Source organism: Xyrauchen texanus, chromosome 3 (genome assembly GCF_025860055.1).
Source record: "Xyrauchen texanus isolate HMW12.3.18 chromosome 3, RBS_HiC_50CHRs, whole genome shotgun sequence".
Lineage (NCBI taxonomy): Eukaryota > Metazoa > Chordata > Actinopteri > Cypriniformes > Catostomidae > Xyrauchen > Xyrauchen texanus.
In genome coordinates, this window is record NC_068278.1 from 13,806,937 (window position 1) to 13,825,944 (window position 19,008).

The 19,008-nt window shown below is 36.8% G+C and overlaps 1 protein-coding gene across 1 annotated transcript in view; it reads left to right on the forward strand.

Moving 5' to 3' along the window:
• vps37d (VPS37D subunit of ESCRT-I) overlaps positions 1-3,587 on the forward strand; it is a 49,223-nt gene extending 45,636 nt beyond the window's left edge. Inside the window, exon 4 of the mRNA XM_052107546.1 lies at positions 2,479-3,587. Within this exon, the coding sequence (XP_051963506.1) occupies positions 2,479-2,958 (480 nt within the window). The 3' untranslated portion in view covers positions 2,959-3,587. The remainder of the gene's footprint in view (positions 1-2,478) is intronic.
• The last annotated feature ends 15,421 nt before the right edge of the window (positions 3,588-19,008 follow it).

Consider the following 19,008-nt stretch of genomic DNA (forward strand, 5'->3'; position numbering starts at 1 on the left):
GGTGGGCTCTTTTGACTTTGGCTAGTATACAACCACACAGCCGTATTTTGACAACCACCTTGAACACCTTAACATTGTGATGGCAAATTTTGTACTTGCAAGCACCACTCAGATTTTCCTCAGAACATTTAAAAATCTTGTTTTTACTTAGATGGTCATAGTACATATAGACTTATCAATTATTCAGCCTCCCATACAGAGGCAGACAGAGGGCAGACACCCACCCCTCTTTGACTGAAGGCGCATGTAGACACATTGGGTCATGTTAAATTCATACACAGCACTCTGCTGCGCTGAGTATTTGTACAGCATGTTATTGTGTAAGAAACCTTTACTGTGCATGCAGGACAGTTCTTGTGTGTGTAGTGGGCAAAAGCACAGAACTATTAAGCAGAAGGTTGCCGGTTTGATCCCCACAGCCACCACCATTGTGTCCTTGAGCAAGGCACTTAACTCCAGGTTGCTCCAGGGGGATTGTCCCTATATTAAGTGCACTGTAATTTGCTTTGGATAAAAGTATCTGCCAAATGAATAAATGTCAAATGTAAATGTTTGGTAGCTGCTTACTTGCCCAAGTCAAAAGAGCCAACACCCAAGTCTCTGATATGACTCGTGTCGCTCCCTCAAAGAGAATCTTTCAAAATTTTTCACCCATTTTATTGTCTGCCATGCAAAAACCTGAAGTCAGATTGTTTAGAAAAGTAATAGTCTCTCCTCAACAAGGGAAGGGTTGGTGGAGTCCATTTAATATTTTGAGTAATCTCAACAAGATTTCGCAAACAGACAATACTGTGTTGAACTAGTTAGATACTCAAGATATTCTAAGAAATTATTATTGTGCTTAATTTTTGAGCATTTTTAAATTAGTTCCATGCAATATCAATCAATAAGGTACTTCAGCTGCTTTCAACTGCTAGTGAAGATAGCAAGTTTACCCATCTATTTAGACTGACAAAAATGATAATGTCAACGAATTGTTATGCCTTTGAATGTTGAGACAACTTTTGGGCAGTAAGTAATCAAGGATTTGTGATTATGTCACAGAATTAGATTACAGTTACTTTTTATGGATTACATGATTAAATATTGATAAATATTGATTTCATGTTTACTATTGTTAAATGAGCATTAATTGGTACTTACACTTAAAATTGTATTTACATCAAAGCATGTCACATATAAGCTATAGGTATTCAGATTATGTTACCAAAAGCATGATTACATTACTGATTACAATTTCTGTAGTATGATATGAAATCAGTTCCAGACTACATTTCAGAAGTAATCTACCCAATACTGGTTGAGACCATTTGGGGCATTGCTAAAGTGTACGGAGTGGTCTTTAGCACATTGCTAACTACCTATAATGTTTTGTAGGTTGCTAAGCTGTACTGAGTTTGTTTTAGCACATTGCTAAATGCCTATAGTGTTTTGGCTGTTGCTAATGAGTACTGAGTGGGTTTTAGTGCATTGCTAACCACCTATAGTGTTTTGGGGTTGCTAAGGTGTTCTGGGTGTTTTTTAGCACATTGCTAAATGCCTATAGTGTTTTGGGGGATTGCTAAGGTGTTTTTAGTGGGGTTTAGCGCATTGCTAAACACCTGTACTCAGTACTGTTTTGGGGGTATGCTAATGTGTACTGAGTGGTTTTAAAATGTAGGATATACTTACACTTAACATTTTATTTACATCAAAGCATGCCACATATAAGCTATAATATTCATATTATGTTACCAAAAACATGATTTCATTGCTCATTACAATTTCCGTTGTATGAGTTGTAATCAGTACTAGATTACATTTCAGAAGCAACCCACCCAACACTGTTTGAGACCCTTTGTGAATGCAGAAAAATGTATTCATGAAAATTGACTGAACAAAAGGTCTACAGTAGTCTTGACAATAATTTATTGGCTCAATGAGACATTTTGCATTTATTGAATTCACAAACTGTGTTGGATCACTTGGGCTTCTGCATTTAGTTAGCTTTAAATATTAAGTTTACTGTATGTATTTTTGCAATATATGTCAACATGTTTTCACCTTATATAAAAAAAAACAAATACCAAAAATAAATAACTCATTATGAAGGAAGTTATTACATTTCCTTGCCTCTGTAATGTGAGTTGGACAAACTTAAGTTGAGTTTACTAAAAAAAAAAACGTAATAATTATCTTTATTTATTTTTAAGTGAGGCCCACTTATTTTTAAAGTAAGTTTAATTCTTAGGGTTAGGGGTTTGTGTATATACCTTAAGTATGAAGTATGAGATTTAGTAATAATGATGTTTTCCATATCAAACACCATTAAATCTGTTAATTTAACTGAAATTGGTTAGTATTAAAAGCTTTTTATAGATACAGTGTGTTTTGGAACATGAGTCATAAGGGATGTTTGCATCTGCGTCATGCTTGTTGTGAATCCTGCATGACTTCCTGCCTTCTAATACATGTTTATTTGTCATTTGACCTTCACAGGAGTTGCTGGAGAGATTCATGGAGGGCCACGTGCCCCTAGAGGAATTCATGGATTCCTTTCAAAGCCACAGGAAGACGTACCATATCCGTCGTGCTCAAGCCGAGAAACTCCAGGAGCTTAGTCGACCCGAGAGGAAACCGAAGAAACAGGAAGAGGAGTCAAAGAGGGAGGAGGAGCTTAAAGAGTCCCGCCCCAACGGCATCAGCACACACGGCCCTCCCCGTATATTCCAGCTCCGATACGGTCTGACCCCGGCCATCCTGTTGCCCCTGTCCTCTTCTTCTGCTTCGGTCTTGCCTCTCCTGGACTCGCGATCAGGCCAGCCTCAGGCCTCGGGGCCCGGGGTCCCTCATTCCTGCCCCAGGCAGCCTGTCGGGCTGAGAGTTATTGGACAGTTACCTGGCTGGCCTGTGAGACCGGTCCGATTGCAGCAGCTGTATAGACCCAATCCTCATCCGTCTGAACCGCCATGCCGATAACGGCCAGCACTGTGAATTCGGCATGAAAGCAAAGTCCGGGACCGTCGGCCGTGCCTGGAATATACATAAAGACCACGTGAAGCCTTCATTGAGTCAATATAAAGTATTTGGACACTTTAGTCACACAAAAATGTCTGAATTTTATTGCATTAGATACAACATATCAAACCAAGTGGCATCTGCAAACAAATGATACTAGAGCTTTTCTTAGAACTAACTTCACCAATCCATTTTTGTGATTCCTTTTAAGTCATTCAACAACATAAATACATTTTTTAAATGTGGCTGAAGTGTCCAAATATTTTGGGGCCACAAAATAAAAATTATGCTGCAATGAAATCAAAAATCCATATACCCAAAAAGGGAGAAGAGCGGAAAGCCATAGCATATTTGTTATTGTTGCTTGTCATTGTTGCTTGTTCGATTAACTTCTTTATGTTTTGTATTCGTGTTGGTTTAGTCTGGACCTGCAGGTGTTTAGCTGCTGTTTGTATGAGGGAAGTTGCTTGTTTCATGAGAAAAAACACTGCATTTTGACTGGAAGTTCTTTCGTCGCCGCTATGAGGCTTGTGAAATGGCACCTTTTTGTAATGTCTATGGTGTTCAATAAAGTCTAATCATGGTGTTTATTATAAACCAATATCTGTTATTTCATTTTCTGCGTCCTTGGTGCTGTCCTTGATTTTACTAGATAGATTTTTTTGTTTTCCATCTACAAAGTTTTTCCATCTACAACGTTCAGATTTGAAGGGGAGAAACCAGGCCTATGTTAACACAAATGCTTTTTCATTGTTGTGTTTGAAATTTGTTAGAGCCCAATTTGAATCAGGAGCTTCAGTTAATGTTCACATCAACCATCAGAATGGGGAAAAAAATGTGATCTCAGTGATTTGGACCGTGGCATGATTGTTGGTGCCAGATGGGCTGGTTTGAGTGTTTCTGTAACTGTTGATCTCCTGATTTTTACACACAACTCTGTGAGTGGTAGTTCTGTGGTTGGAAACACTTGTTGATGAGAGAGGTGAACAGAGAATGGCCAGACTGGTTCGAACTGACAAAGTCTACGGTAACTCAGATAACCACTCTGTACAATTGTGGTGAGAAGAATATAATCTCAGAATGCTATTCTGAGATGCGGGTAGGCACTGTTTTGATGGCACAAGGGGGACCTACACAATATTAGGCAGGTGGTTTTAATGCTATGGACGATGGGTGTATGTTCACGTACTTGTGTAGAGTATGTTTCTGGCCTAATTCCAAGTAACACCAAATGAAAGAACACATGTAGTTTAGATGAACTCTGAATGTATGTTTTTCTGTGCAAGACTATAAAATGAGAACGGTTCACATGGTTTATTATTTACACAGCTGCAGGACAAGTCTTTGAAAACCCAAACTTTGCGAAACACTTTGTTGTTTCAAAAATTTGTCACCCTTCCCAGCCGAGTCTGAAGATTAAAAGTATGGACAGGCTGTTGACTTTGACTCAGCTTTTAGAAAGCAATAATTTTCTCTAGGGTTATGCCTTATTTCTTAAGCTGCAGTCGGGTTACAAATAAATTTGGATTAGCATGAAATACCTCTTAGTAAGAAAATTCTTACACCAGCGTCACTGAAAATCCCATCTAAGACTGGGATTGACTAATTTATGGAAATCCTGTTACTGAATGCCTCCTGCGGACATCAAAAGCTTTTTATTTGTTATGACAAAAGAAGGGTGTTATGTGCCTTTAATATTTATCTCTATGTATGGAGCAGAAAGTAATACAAGGTATGTTGTTTTTTTTAGCTGTTAAGGGAATTTATTAGCCTTCACCTGTTTTCTGACCTAAGTGGAATTCAGCAAAACTAGTTACTTCTCCAGAATGTGTACATTTAGTGAGTATTATTAGGTAACTACATGTACTTAATATGGTGTGGCAGCGGTGGCGTGGTCAAGCGCCCTTACCGCTTTCTCTCCTGGACGGGCACTTGACCGCCCCCGCTGCCACATATGGGTTAAGGTTAGGGTTAGTAGTACATAGTAATTATATAGTACGTAAATTTAGAACAGTACTGTAAAATAACATTATACCAAATAATTTTTAAAGGGATATTCCAGTGCAATATAAGTTAAGCTCAATTGACAGCATTTGTGGCATTACGTTAATTACCACAGAAATAATTGCAACTCGTCCCTCGTATATAAAAAAAAAGCAAAAAACTTGGATAAAGTAAGGCAATAGTTAAAGGAATAGTTCACCCAAAAATACAATTCTCTCACTATTTACGGACCCTTGTGCCATCCCAAATATGTGTGACTTTCTTTCTTCTGTAGAAGACAAATGAAGATTTTTAGAAGAATATTTCAGCCCTGCAGGTCCATACAATGTAAGTGAATGTTGACCAAAACTTTGGAGCCCCAAAAAGCACATAGAGGCAGCATAAAGGTAATCTATAAAACCCCAGTTGATTAATCCATGTCTTCAGAAGCGATATGATAGGTTTGGGTGAAAAACAGGCCAATATTGGAGTCCCAATATATTTTTTCACTATAAATTCTCCTCTCTGCCTAGTAGGTGATGATATGCATGAAGAATTTGAACTGCCAAAAACAAAAGAAGAAGAAAGTGGAGATTTATAGTGCAAAAGGACTGAAATATTCATCTGTTTCTGTTGACACCTGTCAAATTGCTTCTGAAGATATGAATTTAACCACTGAAGTTTTATGGATTACTTTTATGCTGCCTTTATGGGATTTTTGGAGCTTCAAATATCTGGCCACCATTCACTTTCATTGTATGGACCTACAGTGCTGAGATAGTCTTCTTAAAATCTTTGTTTATGTTCTGCTGAAGAAAGAAAATTCACACATCTGGGATGCATGAGGGTGAGTGAATGATGAGAGAATTTTCATTTTGAAGTGAATTATCATTTTAAGTGAATGAGGCCAGTCCATAAACATATAAAAATAAAAGTATAGTCAAGACATGTAAACATGATTTTATTAATCATGTTATAAATTCTGTATAAAGTTTATACAAAAAAGCTCAAATGTATTTTTTTACTGTTTTCATCAAATACTGGCAGCTACTGTTTTCCAAAGGAATAACAGTACCATACTTGAAGCAAAGGTTTATGGATATTTCACCACTGTGTCCCAAAATGCAGTGCTATACAGTTATTTTACAGTGCACACTATTTTTTTCATAAAAAATACACTGTTAAATCCTGGGAACATGTTACATTGAATATACATTGCTCCAAAGGCTGGTTTGAACTTTTTGAATTTTACTTTTCTTTATACAGACAGGTATATGGGATGATGGGCTGATGGGAGATTATCAGGAACAGAGAAGGGGGAAAGGAACACTGTCATTTGAATGTGTTAACACCATGAACACTAACTATGTGCCACAACTTTTATATATATTAACACATTAAATCTCTTCTCCCCATCTACGACTCTTGCAGACATCCCATCACAGTGACCGCATCGGTCCACAAGGTCAGACAGAATCCACATCTGTCAAATCTGTGACATCAAGCACGAAGGTGACCTTGAACGCGATAGCCGTGATCCGATCCCTCTCAAATCCTGATACTGCAATATATCTTCATTGTCCTTCCACAACACTTGCTCTTGACTTCAGGAGTGATGGCCCAGGGGAGTGATTTGACTTCTAAAGGCTCCAGGGTTTTATTTGTGTGCTGGATTTGCTTGTTCTAGCATGTGCTATCATGGGCATACATCAGTGTTTTTGATTATGGAGGCAGCAGGAATGTTGTCAAAACAGAGGTGGAAACATGTTTTTTGTTCTACACAGATTTCATTCGGTGAGTTTTCATGCTGCAGATTTCACCTGAGTGTCAAATGTCACTCAAAGGACAGAGCTGTCATTACAAACGAAAATGTACAATTTGTGGCACAGTTTGAGCAAATACTTTAAACATATTTTCATTTTAGCAGTTTTGCGGACATCTCATTTGCTATCATGTATTTATACAGTAGGATTTTTTTCGTGGGGTTTTAATTACAACATGCACTTGAACTGACATGGACTCCACATGGAAAACCTGATGATCCATGTTATCCGGCATGATTTGAGAATGTTCCAGCATTTTGTGTGCTTCAATCTTTTGAACAAATGAATTCAAATATTCAATCTCACAAATTTGCTAATTTGATTAGTGATTTACAAATGGTGCAGAATCTTAAAGGGACAGTTCACCCAAAAATGTTCTCATCATTTACTTGCCCTCATGCCATCCCAGATGTGTATGACTTTCTTTCTTCTTAATTTATTTAACACAAATTAAGATTTTTAAAAGAATATTTCAGCTCTGTAGGTCCTCCCAATGCATGTGAATGGTGATAAGAACTTTGAAGGTCCAAAAAGTACATAAAGGCAGCATAACAGTAATCCACACAACTCCAGTGATTAAATCTATATCTTCTGAAGTAAGTTATTTTTTACTATAATCCTCCCCCCTGCCCTGTAGGGGGCAATATGCATGTGAATGTGAATCACCAAAATCAAAAGAAGAATGTGGAAGTGAGAGTGAAAGTGAAAGTGGAGATTTATAGTTAAAAAATCTTTGTTTGTGTTCAGCAGAAGAAAGTCAGACACATCTGGGATGGCATGAGGGTGAGTAAATGATGAGAGAATTTTCAGTTTTAGGTGAAATATCCCTTTAAATATTTCTTCTTAGTTTTAAGTCTTTACTTTGTTTAACATTTTTCTAAATCCTGTTTATTTTCAGGTTTACATAAACACAATGCCAGATTTTCAACGAGGTCTCGTTTTTTTATTTTACACACTGTATATGATATATCGGCTTTACATTGGCCACACTGCTCTCTAGGTTCTAGCTTTTCTGCTGCAGTCCATTGTGCACCGCTGTCTAATTGACATTAAGTTGTTGCAGGAATAACATTATGGTTTGTAGAAGTTTCACTTTTGCTCAATAATCTAACTCAATAATCTAACTCGTCAATGTAATTTGAGATAGCCAATCAAATCGATGAAGATCTGTTCATCTGTGAAGAGCTGTTGATCTTCAAAAAGGATAAATACAATAAAGCACTATTAAAAGTTCAATATAAAGACATCATAACAGTAGTCCATATGACTCATGCACTATATTCCAAGCTTTCTGGGGCCACACAGCAAACAGCTTTGTGTTGTATGGACTGCTTTTATTAATAATGATGTTTTTGCTTTGGACCTCAACAGTAGTGCTCAACATGAACTGTTTTTCTATGGAAAAGAAAAGCATTCAGTTTCTCAAAGAAAAGATTGTGTTAAGATTCTACTGGGGAAAAAACACACTTTGAGGATCAACTTGATGGCAGTAAATTATTTTGTGTATTTTATTTTTGCTAGCCAGCTGACACAGTCATGTCATTTTACAGATACATCAGTGATGAAAAGAAATTCTAATTATTTTTGCCTTTTCTTTGATACAGCACAAAAAAGAAAGAAAAGATGACTAAAACAGGCACATTTCTAGCTGTGTAGACACAGTGGTAGTCGTTTTTATCTTTTAAAACCAGAAATTATAAAATGTTGTGCTTTTAACAAATTTCAAGCCTTTATTCAGAAAATGATTGCATTCAGAACCTTTTCTATTTTAAAGGACCGAATAGGACAATTATATTTGTGGCCTCAACACCAGCGACCAATGTTCAAGACATGGTTACAGACTTGGGTTCAATAACTCAGTATGTTGAGCACCTATAGCCAGATATTACAGTGTGCTTTTCATGAAAATAATGTAAAACTTTGCATTAACTGCTTTGAGCAAACATATGACATCATCAAATGAACATCAAACAGTCTGTTCTCAGCTGACATGCTGTGGTAAATTTCAGTGTGAAAATAATTAATCCTGTTCTAGATTTGTCCTGATTTCTTGAATTATCTCTTTGATTTAAGAAAAATAAAATAAACAACATAAAAATATGTCAAAATATATTTTATTATTTTCTAATCGTATAGAAAATATTTGGAAAATTTGACTGGGCATTTTGTACATCCATTTTTTATAGATATAAGTCTCTAAAGACCCGAATATGTAAGAGTGTTTGAGAAAAGTTATCTTGCATTTAAGGGTTAAATAGCTTGGGTACAATTAAACATAAAACTGTCTGTGTATTACTCTAAGACTTTGACAAAAGAGAGAAAAATCTGCTTAAATAGGAAAGTTGGAACTTTTAGGCTTATAGCTTTAAAAGTACCAGGCCAGAATTAAGGAATTAAAGGAATTAAACTGAGGTTTCAAGGTGGCTGATGGCAATTGTGTTACTAGAGCTCTTTGGAATATTCATTATTTTGTATATGTGCTATTGGTTTAAGTGGTGTGCCTGTTCATAGTGTAGTCTATGAACACTAGTGACATTTATTTGTCATTTTTATCATTTAAAGGGATAGTTTTCCCCAAAACTTCTTTCATCATTTACTCACCCTCATGCCATCCCAGATGTGTATGACTTTCTTTCTTCTGCTGAACACAAAGATTTTTAGTAGAATATCTCAGCTCTGTATATCCATACAAGGCAAGTCAACTGGGTTCAAAACTTTGACGCTCAAAAAGCACATAAAGGCAGCATAAAAGTAATCCTGGAGTGGTAGTTGTGTAGTTGGTTAAAGCACAGAACTGGTGAGCAGAAGGTTGCTGGTTGATCCTCACATCCCCACCACCATTGTGTCCTTGAGCATGGCACTTAAATCCAAGTTGTTCTGGGGGGGATTGTCCCTGTAATAAGTGCACTGTAAGTCACTTTGGAGAAAAGCATCTGCCAAATGCATAAATGTAAACATGGCTTCCACCAGTCGTGCAGGGAAACAAAACAGTGTTAAAATATTTTATATGATGACTTTTGAGGAAGAACTCATACCTTGATTTGCCAAAGTTTGTCAGGTTTATGACACAGAATCTTTGAAAGGTATAGCCTACACACCTTCAGTTTTGAGGGACATAATAGCAAATAAACTAGATATAAGTCAAACTGCATGTTTTGAATTGTGTCTGAGAAATTACACACTGATCCCACTGTGAATTCTGAAACAGCAGGTCGAAAGTTCTTCAGCTAAAATTGGTCTGCCGCAGTGGCAGAAGCTGGAAGTATTGTTGAAGGCATGTTGGTCAGGTGTGAGCTCCAGTTTCCAGAAGAAGGGTCTGTCTGCATCCTGCAAGACTACTAAAAGGCATGCCCAATACAAGTTATGCCCCCTTTAATAAACCGATGAAATGCTGATGTCTTGCAACAGTTGGATGTAACATTCATACACTGTTGTGGATGAAATTAGGCTAAATCTGGTACAATGCATCAAATGGAAACATTTATGTTTAATATTGTACATGGTCCCTTATTAATTAAATAAATAAATAAAATACATATTTGTTGTGTTTATTTGGAGTCCCACAGCAAACTACACCTATCCTTACCTCTAAACCTAACCATAACCACAAATATTAAAACCAAACCATTTGTAAAAAAATTTTAATTTACTGCAACTTAATTCTATAGAATACAATCATACCGCCATATCACTAAGTGGTGACAATGATGAGAAACGTGATGAATGTGAAGAAACTAAGCTAATAGGCTAATTGGTTAGCTTGTGAGGTAACTGGAGAAAACAGAACATAAATATTTGAATTTAACCAGTCATATCTTTAGTTTAATAATATGATATGTGATGTATAATTTAAAAGTGATTTTTTGTTATATTTACATAGTTAACATGAATCTTAAAGCAATTGCATAGGAGTTTCAAAGTTCTTTCAGCCAATACAATCGCTTTATGATCCAAGGGGGGCATTACTTGGAGTGGGCGTGTTGTATAGTGGGTGTTCCTTGTTGTCTTGCAGGACCCAGAGAGATACACTTGGGCTTTTTTGTTCAGAATTGCTTACTACCATACTATTTCTGCCTTTGACACATGGCAAAAGTAGTAAGAGTTGTATGGGTAGTATGCTTTTCCGAACTCAACCTTGGTTTTACAGTTGAAATGTCCAGAGTGGTGCCAAAAGCAAGTGTTTTTAGTTGTAAAGGATGTAACAGGAATGCCTATTTTATTAACCCAAACCCTTAACCTAACAATCAGTGGAGTGTAAAAAAAAAAAAAAATAATAATTATATATATATACACAAAAGGTGTAAATGCAAAAATGTTTCTGTGGGCGTTAGGTTTAGGGGTAGGGGATTGAATTTATCGTTAGATCTGAATAAAATGCATGGAAGATTATGGAGAGTCCCCACAATGATAAAACAAGAATGCGACATTGTAACAATTTTGCTCCAGTTTTGGAAACAAATCAAATGAGTTACAGGTCTGAAAACGCCTCGAGGGGAAAAGTGGACCAGACCCTATGCTGATCGTCAAAAGTCTGGCTCTGCAAAACAAGCTGAAAGCTAATTAAAAATGGGGAGAGAAATGATTCATTGTACAACCTCTCAACATTCTGCACTGCTTTTATTAACAAGCACAAGGTTGTAAATTTGATGAGCTGTTTATATGAAAGTGTGAGATTGAAAAGAAAGCTAGAGAGAAAAGGGTAGGGAAGAAGTCATTTATCACAAACCATTGAGCTACGTCAGATAAGCAGTCAAACCTATCCTCAGTCCCATACGATAAAGCACCATCTTGCACACTCATCCATGGTAACCAAACACATGATGTGCACAGCATTATATAAGTGATCAGCCATCTCCTTGTATCAGCATGCTGCATGATTCTATGAGTGAGATTCTATAGAGTAAACTGCTCATATTGCCCCAGAGGTACTGTAGCTAACCACACACTGGCAGTGACAAGCTAGTCCCAAATAATGCCACTGTGGGCTTCAGTGGAGCTTAGAGGACAGGCACGGTTTGAGTCATAGACAGAGTGTGTGCTGAATTCTGCTTCAGGCTATTAAGACATGCAAGGGCATTAATTAATCAAGCCTGTGTGTCCTTGCAGACAGGATTCAACATATAGAAACATACACACACACACAATAGAAATGCACATTTATAGCAGACAGACACGTATAGATGCAGGAAAAAGTATGTTTATTCTTACCTGGATTTCTGCAGATATTGGCTAAAGAATTTGGTCAAACCAGTAGACAAACACAGTCTACTTAAATAACACAATCAGCAAATGATTTAGACTTAAATTTTGAGTCTTGATTCTGAATGATATGCAAGCATGATAAGAGACAATCAATCAATCAAAGCTTTATTAAGGACACACACACACACACCATACAAAAAACAAACAAATACAAGATACTTTTTTTTAAAAATATATATATTTTATAGTGCATAGCATTTATAGAACACAGCCATAAGCATTTACTTCATGAGCATGCACACCGATATAGACACAAACTTATATGTGGACACACATACTACTGAGCGCAAATGTGTTTACCCCTGTAGGGAACACAATTGTGTGAATGTTTGCATGGCTAACTATCTCCATTGCTATGCTTCGTTAGTTATATATGCACATATAGTGCTTATATTTTCATTTACATTTTCGTGATAGTGTTTTTGTGAAGTATTGCTTTATTTTGTCTTATATTTATTATAGGATTTATAATTGGTTATTCTGTGTGTGTTTACGTGCAGTACACACATATATCAGGTTTGGGTGCCATTCAGAAATGAATTGAGAATGCCTTTTAAATTCAAATGACATTCCTGAATTTGAGGTAGAATTGCAATTAGAATTTTAATTTAAGGAAGTAGATTTAAAATGTACTGAAATGTAAAGAAATTGTAAGTCCTTTAAGTGAAATTTTAAACAATAGACTATATTAACTTTTAACATTTATATAATGTATTAGTTATATAATAAACATTTTACATATGGGGTATTACCAAAAATGTTAGATTATTTTAATAATCAATGTTTAAATGCCACCTGCAAAAATGTGTTTTATAAATGCACATGTACAGTACATATATATATATATATATATATATATATATATATATATATATATATATATATATATATATATATATATATCCATTTCATAATTTCATAATAACCTTCAGAATTTTCAAGATTTTTTTATTTAATACTGCTCTTCACAATCTACATTACATATAATTACATAAAGTATAGTATGCATATAGTAGTTTGTTGTCTATGCCTAATTCCCAATGTGCTCTAAGTCCTCATGGTGGCGTAGTCATGTAGAGGACATATCTCAGTTGCCTCCGCGTCTGAGACCGTCAATCTACGCCTCTTATCACATGGCTTGTTGAGCGCGTTACCGCGGCATCCATGCACCACTCACCACCCGCCCGCCCCATCGAGAGCGAGAACCACACATTATAGCAACCAGGAGGAGGTTATCCCATGTGACTCTACCCTTCCTAGCAACGGGGCCAATTTGGTTGCTTAGGAGACCTGCCACGAGTCACTCAGCACACCTTGGATTCGAACTCGCGTCTTTGCTTGCTGAGCTACTAGAGATGTGAATCTTCACTGGCCTCACGATTCGATTCGATTATGATTCAAAGGGTAACGGTACGATTACAATACGATTCACGATGCATCTTGTCCTTCAATTTCTTTCTTTTTCAGTTTCTTCAAAATGTATTTTGTACTCTCAAATTTTTCCCTTTCAGCTTTTAATTTAACAGCTGTTTTAAAAAATCTGAATGAGTCACATTACATAAACTGGCCTTTTACATTCAGTATGAGCTGTGAACAAAACATGGAACATCCACAAGATTAAATAAATGGTTCTCTAGTTTTAAAGAATATCTCAGTTTTTCAGTTTCTTTCTTTAGAACTAAAAAATCTCTTAAAAGCACCAAAAAAATATTGGTTCTCCATCAAAACACACTGAATACTATTACTTCAACTGATTATATTAATATATATATTTTTAAGCATTGTGAATCATTTAATAGTATTTAATTATTATTTAAAATTAATCTATGCCATGCTATTCATTTAGATTTTTAAGCACAAATGGAAGTTGCTGTCCAGGATGAGAGAGATATATATATATATATATATATATATATATATATATATATATATATATATATATATACTATATATCTGAGTGCAGCTGTCAGCATTGGCGTATACAGGAAATATTTACTGGGGTGGCCAAGAGGGGGCACAGACCTAGTGTGGGGTGGCGATACCAGGAGAAACTTTATGAATGGCTCATGATCAAAACGTGTAAATATCGCATTGCTTTGCTTCAACATCTACACGTGTAGAATAAATGAATTCTAAAACTCATGTTAGCATTCACTGGATTGTTTGTATTCAATATCAGACTGTTGTTCTGACATTTGTCAGTTTTCGATTCCTGTTCCATTTCAACCTATTACAGTTTCTGGGAATCTCTGGTTATTTTAACATAGCATCCATTTTTAATTAATTAAAAGTCAGTTACACATTTTTAAGAGCTATTCTCATTGTAGAGAATGAATTTGCGTATAACATCAGGTATGCTGTATAATCATAAAAAGATACATGTCAAATTACAGGTGATAACTGATTGAGGTGCTTTCTTGTGGTTAAATTAAAACCAATCAATCTAGTCAAAAACAACAAAATTCCAGTATAATTTTCACCACATTGCCTTATAGTTAATTCATCTTATATTAATCTTGTATCTTAATCTAATAATTAATCTTATAATTCATAACAGATAACCTTGTGAGGAAATCTTATAAAGAATGGACTTTCAAGTTATGTTCTGCAAATTTTAATCTCAAGAACAATATGAGGTTTATAATATGCTCTTACTTAATTTTCCTTCTTAAATGCTTTTACAAGAACCATAATCCATTGTATAAATCCATTTTGAAATCAGATTAAGTCTACTGTTTTGGTGATGGCTAGCAAAAAGTTGGATAAACATGTCCATGTCACGTGACTTAGCTCTTCTAGCCTCAATGCTAATAATAATAATAAAAAATAATAATGTTGTTTAGACTGAAAGATTAAAAGGAAAACATACCATGAGGTCTGGGTGAAGCATGTGCTTTTATAGCCTGAAGAACCTCTTCATCAATGGTGTCAACATCACCTCTTGTAATGTCATTAGAATCACTTTCCCCACTAGATGAAGAACCTGAAGAGATAAAAATAATCATCACATTCATAGTTTGCTCATGGACACATTGATGTGACTTTTCTTCCTGTATATTTTTATGTTCTGTATTGAGAAATTAATATTGTGTATGCTAAAGTGTGGGTTTGCTCTGTATTAGCAAATTAATATAATACACTGAGCAAAAGTGAATGAAATGAAATATGAGCACAAAAAACAAGTAAATATTCATGGAACTCAGAAAAGGGAGCAACAGAATTTGACATACTATTGTGATGTGAGGCAGGTGGTGCTCCAGACACTCCTGGATCACACTCATCTCCCACAACTTTCTGTTGTGAATGTGGCCAGTCAACTGAAGTTGAAGCTGCAGTGACTGAATACAAAGAGACATGAGGTTGGAGGCTTTTCTCTATGTCTTTTGCTTTGTACACTCTCTCTCTCTCTCTCTCTGCATTGCCAGTAGAGCTAGGATGATAGGTGTGTGTGTGTGTGTGTGTGTGTGTGTGTGTGTGTGATGATTTATATTAAAACTATTTTAAGGTTTATTTTCCACATGTTCTGAAAGCTTCAAGTACTTTGAATATTACCAAATAAAATAGTTAATCCAATCATTACGGCATTTAAGTGCAATTTGCCCTGCCTCTGCATATATAAAATGTCAAATAAGTTATAAAACTTTGAAGATTTGATTGTGAGATTCCATTTCACACACAGGTTACCCATATACAGTGAGGAAAACAAGTATTTGAACACCCTGCTATTTTGCAAGTTCTCCCACTTAGAAATCATGGAGGGGTCTGAAATTGTCATCGTAGGTGCATGTCCACTGTGAGAGACATAATCTAAAAAAAAAAATCCAGAAATCACAATGTATGATTCTTTAACTATTTATTTGTATGATACAGCTGCAAATAAGTATTTGAACACCTGTCTATCAGCTAGAATTCTGACCCTCAAAGACCTGTTAGTCTGCCTTTAAAATGTCCACCTCCACTCCATTTATTATCCTAAATTAGATGCACCTGTTTGAGTTCGTTAGCTGCATAAAGACACCTGTCCACCCCATACAATCAGTAAGAATCCAACTACTAACATGACCAAGACCAAAGAGCTGTCCAAAGACACTAGAGACAAAATTGTACACCTCCACAAGGATGGAAAGGGCTACTGGGAAATTGCCAAGCAGCTTGGTGAAAAAAGGTCCACTGTTGGAGCAATCATTAGAAAATGGAAGAAGCTAAACATGACTGTCAATCTCCCTCGGACTGGGGCTCCATGCAAGATCTCACCTCGTGGGGTCTCAATGATCCTAAGAAAGGTGAGAAATCAGCCCAGAACTACACGGGAGGAGCTGGTCAATGACATGAAAAGAGCTGGGACCACCGTTTCCAAGGTTACTGTTGGTAATACACTAAGACGTCATGGTTTGAAATCATGCATGGCACGGAAGGTTCCCCTGCTTAAACCAGCACATGTCAAGGCCCGTCTTAAGTTTGCCAATGACCATTTGGATGATCCAGAGGAGTCATGGGAGAAAGTCATGTGGTCAGATGAGACCAAAATAGAACTTTTTGGTCATAATTCCACTAACCGTGTTTGGAGGTAGAAGAATGATGAGTACCATCCCAAGAACACCATCCCTACTGTGAAGCATGGGGGTGGTAGCATCATGCTTTGGGGGTGTTTTTCTGCACATGGGACAGGGTGACTGCACTGTATTAAGGAGAGGATGACCGGGGCCATGTATTGCGAGATTTTGGGGAACAACCTCCTTCCCTCAGTTAGAGCATTGAAGATGGGTCGAGGCTGGGTCTTCCAACATGACAATGACCCGAAGCACACAGCCAGGATAACCAAGGAGTGGCTCTGTAAGAAGCATATCAAGGTTCTGGCGTGGCCTAGCCAGTCTCCAGACCTAAACCCAATAGAGAATCTTTGGAGGGAGCTCAAACTCCGTGTTTCTCAGCGACAGCCCAGAAACCTGACTGATCTAGAGAAGATCTGTGTGGAGGAGTGGGCCAAAATCCCTCCTGCAGTGTGTGCAAACCTGGTGAAAAACTACAGTAAACGTTTGACCTCTGTAATTGCAAACAAAGGCTACTGTACCAAATATTAACATTGATTTTCTCAGGTGTTCAAATACTTATTTGCAGCTGTATCATACAAATAAATAGTTAAAAAATCATACATTGTGATTTCTGGATTTTTTTTTAGATTATGTCTCTCACAGTGGACATGCACCTACGATGACAATTTCAGACCCCTCCATGATTTCTAAGTGGGAGAACTTGCAAAATAGCAGGGTGTTCAAATACTTATTTTCCTCACTGTATATATATATATATATATATATATATATATATAAGTCATATATATAACTTTAGCTATTGAACATATATATCTGTAAAACGCTTTACACACCTTCGTCATTAAAACAGAAAACAAGGCATTTCATATTTCATGATGATATCAAGATAACATGCTGAATGTGGTGTAGGGTCTAGCTTACTCTTTAACTTAGCTACTGTTAACATGCTACAGGAATGTTTTCACGTTCAGATGGAAATTCGTTAGATCAGCTTTCATTCTGAACACAAATCGACATCGTCAACTCCTTGGAAGTTGGAGGTAGACGCTACCTTGTGTCAGCTTCATGCTTCTGACTGACCGTTATACTCCAGACCTGGCGCCCGCTGCCCGTGACCTGCGGCACCTGCCTGGCCGCCCACGGCCTGCCCCTCCCCACTGATCAAAGATCAGCACACACAGCTTCAGTCCCACCACTACTAAAATGGTCAGAAATATAAAACTGACCCTGGGTCAGTGTGGCTGATGTCATCTTTGATTGACAGGTTTCTCTTGGTTCTTTGTTCTTGTGTTGATGAACATGTTGAACTACCAATCAGTTCTGGGGTGGTCACAGGGTGGCCAATGAGATTTCAGGGGTGGCCCAGGCCACCACAGGCCACCCCCTAAAATCGCCACAGGCTGTCAGCTTCTCCTCTCCTCACCTGCACATGTGATAGTAAAATGGTTTAAATAGCGCAGTTGTTGCTTCAGAAATGTATCAAGTGTCTCGTATACACTGCTCTATCTGTTTTCTCTGCGAGCAGATCACACGACCGTCGCAAAAGCAACAATGTATTTCAAACCTTTATCATCAGGTGTGCGCACTGTCCTGACAAGCGAATGACCGTCAATAAAGCAAAAGCCAATGAAATGGAGAGCAGGCATTGGAGAAAAATAAAAACATTTATGAAAACATCGCCAGCATCTCCTGAACCTCGTCATTATTTCTTCTGTGTTTTAATTGTTTTCCAATACTGCCTTAATCTTTTACTGTTACCAGATGGCCCATCCCAGATGCAGTTTATTGTGCTACTCCAATCCCAATCAATAATTACCTGGAGACAAAAAATTGGTACACAAAACGTGACTTTTAATTGTAAATAAGCCTGAAATACACACAGGACTCTTATTTTGAAATGTCTGCACTCCCAGTTGTGAGCTTACTTATGGCTGATTCGCTGAGAAAGTGAATCTGATTCAATTTGCTAACCTGAGCTCCTGAGTTCAATGGAGCAATGACCCTAAACATCGAAGTAAATCCACTACAGAAGGGCTCCAACAAAGAAAATCCACCAAAGAAAATAGTCCAGTCAGAGACCAGACCTTAACACAATAGAGATGCTGTGGTATTACCTCAAGAGTAAGAGCAAGTTCACATCAGATACCCTAAGAATATGGCCAAGCTGAAGCAGTTCTTTAAGGAAGAATGGTCCAAAATTCCTTCTGAACATTGTGCAGGTCTAACCCACAGCTACCAGAAACACTTGTGCATACATACATATATATATATATATATATATATATATATATATATATATATATATATATATATATATATATCAAATTCACTTTAATGAACTACATTCCACATGTAGAAAAACATTTAAAGTGTACAGTAATGTCGTTTAG